We start from the raw sequence: 5,120 nt of genomic DNA, 5'->3' as shown, positions 1-5,120 counted from the left end.
ATGGCTCCTTGTTATCTTTTTGGTCCTGTGAATTTCTGAATAACCATTAACCTTAAGTTTTTGTTGACAATACAGTTCTTATAACTAGTACTCTGAGTAACTATATTAACCTTTAACATGGCGCAATTTTGTCCCTAGACAATGTATTATGATGTAATGAAATGCGCTTTTACCATACACGTACATGTATCCTGTAAGTCTTTTAAAAATTGGCCAATTGATGTTTTTATTTCAATATTTCATATAGAACAAAACGTTGATTCGAAAATCCAGCAAAACATAATAACCCCTTATACGCATATACGCATTTCTATGCATCTGACTTGAAAACGAGTTTATTGTGTTCAGACATACATAACTTCGTTATATGTAATACTGCAAATATCAGAATAATTCTTGCACCGTTAGAAAAAACATAATTACGATAAAATAATATACAGAATTTTTTTTTATTGGTTGTACCAGCATTTAGCTAGCTTGACTTAAACTTTGTGCACTATTCGAGTAATTTTCCCTTTATCGAAATCAATGCGGCTTTAACATCTTACATGTAAAAATGCTAAATTCTGGTGATTACATGTACCAACCAACCCTACCCCATTTCTCTAAAATACTTTAAATTGGATTTTTTTTTTTTAAATGTATACAACATGCTCATAATTTTCAACACAACAATAAAATATTGTTAAATACATTTATCTGAGCAAAGAAAATCAAAATGAAACCCATTCTTGAATAAATGGAAATTCAAGCAAGATTATTTTGTACATGTATTTCGAATGCCATGGCAACTGAAATTATATTTTTATAATCATTTTCGGAAACTACACAATACCTGCTTTCTGAATATATATATACATTGGTATCTACAAACATTGTAAGAAATACCCGAAAAGAATGCATTGAAATCTTAATATCAATTTGTATAGTAACGCCTAAAATTTTGCCTTAAATTTTTGCCATGGAAGGGGTTAAGAACTCGGTTGCAAAAGGTCACGCTTAATGATTTTATTATTTTCTGTAGGTAGTTAAATACGAATGTAAATTTTCAAGATAATCGCATTTTTCGCATATACTGTTGCAGATTATTGTCTGAATCAATGGCTGTACTCATATTTTAATTGTATGCTGAATCACATACGAATGTGATCTGCCAAATTCAAGGAAATCGCATAAACACAAAATAAGTTTTCAGATACCCGGATTCTTAGATTAATTTTGCTGCAGTAATTGAGAAAATTTTTTTTTGCTTAGATGTATAATGAGATAGATGGTTTCAGCCAATAAATTAATTTCAAGACAGGGCTGTCTAGTGTGTAAAATGAAATCCAGAGCCCTTTGAAAAAAAAAATAAAATAAAAAAATCAAGAAATCCAATTAAGCTCTGTTCGTGACAGCAAATAATTGTTTTGAGAACAATTCAACAAAACGAGGCCTGTCACTACGCCAGCTACATCACTTTTGGGTTTTTTCATTTAAAGTTCGTTTGTGTAGAGGATGCATTATTTGGTTTATACTATTTTCGGTTTTATTGCATGAAGAAAAAAAAATATGCTAACATTTCATTGAAATTAGTCATCTAAATAAAGAATTGATATCGTTTTTCAATATTTGCAAATTAAATATTAATTAGAGCTCATTGAAAACGGATTCTTTTCGTCAATATTCTACAGGAATTAATATTTCGAGAATAATCAAAATACACCGTATACTTTTCATCATTTTCGTGACATTATTTATTCTTGATATTCAAAAAAGAAAAAAAAATTCCAACAATCATAATTTGTTAATTTGGTTACATAAAGAGCTAATATAACTGAATCAAATATTTCTATTTAAAGGAATTGATAATTCTGTTCCCTACCTGTAATATTTTGTATTGATCGATCGGTTTAATAGTTCCCTTAAATAGTTTATAAGTTTAAAGTTCTAATGCAGCCGAATTTAATGCATTACAAACTGCAACTTAATTATTACATGTATAGATACATGTAAAAGATGAGGTTGAAAACTGGCATCCAGCGATTCTATTTAAAGACAGTTTTATTTTATCTGTTAATGACAATTTGTGCACAATGTTTCGCAAGCACTCAGGAAACAAGTCTTGAGAGATTGTCTTACTTTAATAACTTCTTTCCATCAGACTCTAACGTCGTTTTTTCTCACTTCGAAGGAATAAGTCGCATTACTTGTGCTACGAAGTGTATTGAGGATGAACCCCTTTGTACCGGAATCCTCTACTACAATGTGGCAAAATCGTGTAAGCTACTGAACACTCATTTATATGAAACTTCGCTCATTTATCCACAGGACGGATGGAGGTACTGGAGAATCGTGGGTTGGTATTTGTTAGTGTAGACTAAAAATGCTTTCAATACTCGTATATGCATATAAAATGAAGCTTTATTTATACGCAGTTTTGATTGATTGATTGATTGATTGTATGTTGTGTAACGTCCCTCCCGAGAATTTTTCACTCATCTGGAGACGCCATCACTTGCAGGTGTAGATCTACAAATTTTGTCTTGAAACTCGGGGCAATTGAAGGATCTTTTTCATGCCAGCAACAAGGGACCTCGGTTTATACGGTCTCATCCGACGGGCCGGTCTCGACGTTTACAGTTAAGTTGGAATCCGCAACGTAGAAATCATCTTTGCGACTTTGTAGCGACTAGGCAATTTTGAAGAAGATTCAAGCATTTTTAAAATATTTTTTTCTGCTTTTATGAAATTGTTGATGTAAATGAAACATTTGAAAATCATTTTCTCCTTTAAAAAGGCAAAAAAAATAATAATAATAAATAAATAAAAATAAATAAATAACCATCCTTTCAACGTAGGGCAGTACTATTTAATGCTTTGAAAACAGACAATTTAAAAGATTAAGTAATATTTATTTCAGACTGTGATCCTGGATGGACGTTTTATTCAGGATATTGTTATAATTACTTCAATCAAACAAAAGTGTCATGGTCTGATGCTGAGGTGGGTTATAATAGAACTTAAATAAACTTACAAAGAAAAATCAAATATTACTATTGTAATGGGTAATATTGAATACATCTGCAGTTTTATGATTAGAATACTAATTATTAACTAACTATTCTTTTTAGATTCAGTGTGAAAGACACAATGCTTATCTTACGGATGTAAATTCCTTAGAAGAAAATACATGGATTTTTGAAAAACTTTTTGGTTTGTATCTTTGTTATACTTGAGCAATGGTCTGATACCTCACTTGTCTCTAGAACGCTGTATATTTAGACCTATTACTCGGCACTAACGGCTTTCAAGCAATGAAGAATTTTTTGTGAGAGCACCTGCGATTACTGCAGCAAATGATTTCAATTAATACGATGTTAACCGAAGTACCGATCTCCGCATGCCGATTAAACCAACAACGTAAATAAGTGTCAATTCCTTATCTCTTATTCATCGTCTTTAGAGTATTGGGGTGCTTACTCTTCCATTTCTGGAATTTTCAGTGGTCCTTGTTTTTATCATCTTTACTTAAAATGTATTGTTTATCTTATTTTAGATAATTTATCACTTTTCGTTATTTTCTACTTTCATAGCAAAACAATTAAATCACTACAAGGCACAAGCGACAATTGATATTGAAAAGGTTGCAATTTGAATTCTCTCCGTTAATTCGATATACAAGAGCTTGCAAAACGTGAAAACCTTTTTTAAAACAAAGTATATTATTAACAAACAAGTTGATGAAACAAGAAAATCAACAGTCTCTTAGGTCATCATTGCCTCAACTTCTCTGACCGACACATGACCTGTTTATCATATACAATTAATCCTTGAGTCATATGGTGATTGACGTCTTTCCTCATTGTTATGCCATTACACACTGAATTGTCGTCGAAAAGTGCAGCTTAATTATAGATAAATATTCCGATCGATGAATATTTTCTTTTCCTTTCAACAATTTTCTTCTTTTCACTGACATTAGATTCAGAAGAGTGCGGAGTAGCTGTGAACTGTTTTGTTTGGAGTGGTGGGTACGATCATGACACAAATGGCACTTATATTTGGACGGGAAATAACTCTACTGTTCGGTTGGTCTCTACGTGGGCGCCTGGTGAACCGAACGATGGGTGGGGCGATGAAAACTGTATTGCAATATTACGCTCAACAGGGAAGTGGTACGATGCTCCCTGTTACTTTAACTTATCATATGTTTGCAAAAAAGTTTATATATAAAGTACAAATATACCTGGGCAATTGAAGCGTTTCTTCTGTGTTCTAAATCTGTATGACAGACATGCATGTAAAGGAACTAACCTTAAACGGATGATAAAAATACTGTGCAAATCAGAATTCGTACTTGTAAAATAATTTTAATAAATATTCTTGTCACTATCTTTTTTTATTTTTCTTTCTTGAGAAAAATTACACATGTAAATGCAAAAAGCGTTTAATGGGTATTACAATAACTGTGCAACTCAGAATTCATAGTTGAAAAACAATATCAAGTTTTTCCCTACAATAATGCACACGCATCATATTTATTTTTTTTTTACCATTCCCTGTTTTTATCTAGATAAAATGTCATTCATTTGCTGATTTTGGGTGTATTAAGTTCCAAATCATTTTCACTTTCGTAAATTGTATTTATCGCTCATGAAAAGAAGCACACAGTAGGTGTGACCGGTCGACAGGTCTGGAGAATCTCACTCTCCATTACACTTAATTCTATGGTCAATGTTCTGAAGATCCGTATTTGCTCTGCTTCTGTTCTTTTTTTTGTTGAATGAACTTAACACCTTCAATTCTGTTCGTTATCTCCATGCATCTCATTAAAAATAATTTAAGTTTATGTTCTGTTAGGTGTTGTCAGATCCTTGATTGTCGAGACAGATATTAAATACATCATTTTTGAATTAACCGTTTTTATTAGGTAGTGACTTATAAAAAAATTACGTTTATTTTATTTAATCAAAGTATTTAAAAAGTACTGCTTGGATGTATTTTCATTAATGCATTGTAAGTGGCAAAAAAGTAAGAAAAATACGCAATAGACATGAGTTTTATTTTGAGAGGTTTTAAATTGAAAAACAAATCATCATTCATATAATTTGAAGGCATAACAAATCCTGAAGTACCCT

The 5,120-nt window shown here is 31.5% G+C and overlaps 1 protein-coding gene across 1 annotated transcript; it reads left to right on the top strand.

Moving 5' to 3' along the window:
* Positions 1-2,058: 2,058 nt before the first annotated feature.
* LOC134282762 (C-type lectin-like) lies at positions 2,059-4,333 on the top strand. The gene is made up of 4 exons (XM_062765156.1): positions 2,059-2,338; positions 2,903-2,985; positions 3,114-3,195; positions 3,965-4,333. Exons 1-4 carry the CDS (start codon positions 2,059-2,061, stop codon positions 4,213-4,215), a joined length of 696 nt encoding a protein of 231 aa, XP_062621140.1. The 3' UTR covers positions 4,216-4,333.
* The last annotated feature ends 787 nt before the right edge of the window (positions 4,334-5,120 follow it).

This window comes from Saccostrea cucullata, unplaced genomic scaffold (genome assembly GCF_032062105.1).
Source record: "Saccostrea cucullata isolate Sc308-1 unplaced genomic scaffold, CSIRO_AGI_Scuc_v1 ctg17774, whole genome shotgun sequence".
NCBI lineage: Eukaryota > Metazoa > Mollusca > Bivalvia > Ostreida > Ostreidae > Saccostrea > Saccostrea cuccullata.
The sequence above is the reverse complement of the archived record's forward strand: the minus strand, read 5'-3'. Positions and strand labels throughout refer to the sequence as shown.

Coding starts and splice junctions, on each gene's coding strand:
- LOC134282762 (XM_062765156.1), top strand. CDS start 2,059: ATGACAATTTGTGCACAATGTTTCGCAAGCACTCAGGAAACAAGTCTT. Junction 2,339..2,902: donor GAGGTACTGGAGAATCGTGG/GTTGGTATTTGT, acceptor TATTTATTTCAG/ACTGTGATCCTGGATGGACG. Junction 2,986..3,113: donor TGTCATGGTCTGATGCTGAG/GTGGGTTATAAT, acceptor TATTCTTTTTAG/ATTCAGTGTGAAAGACACAA.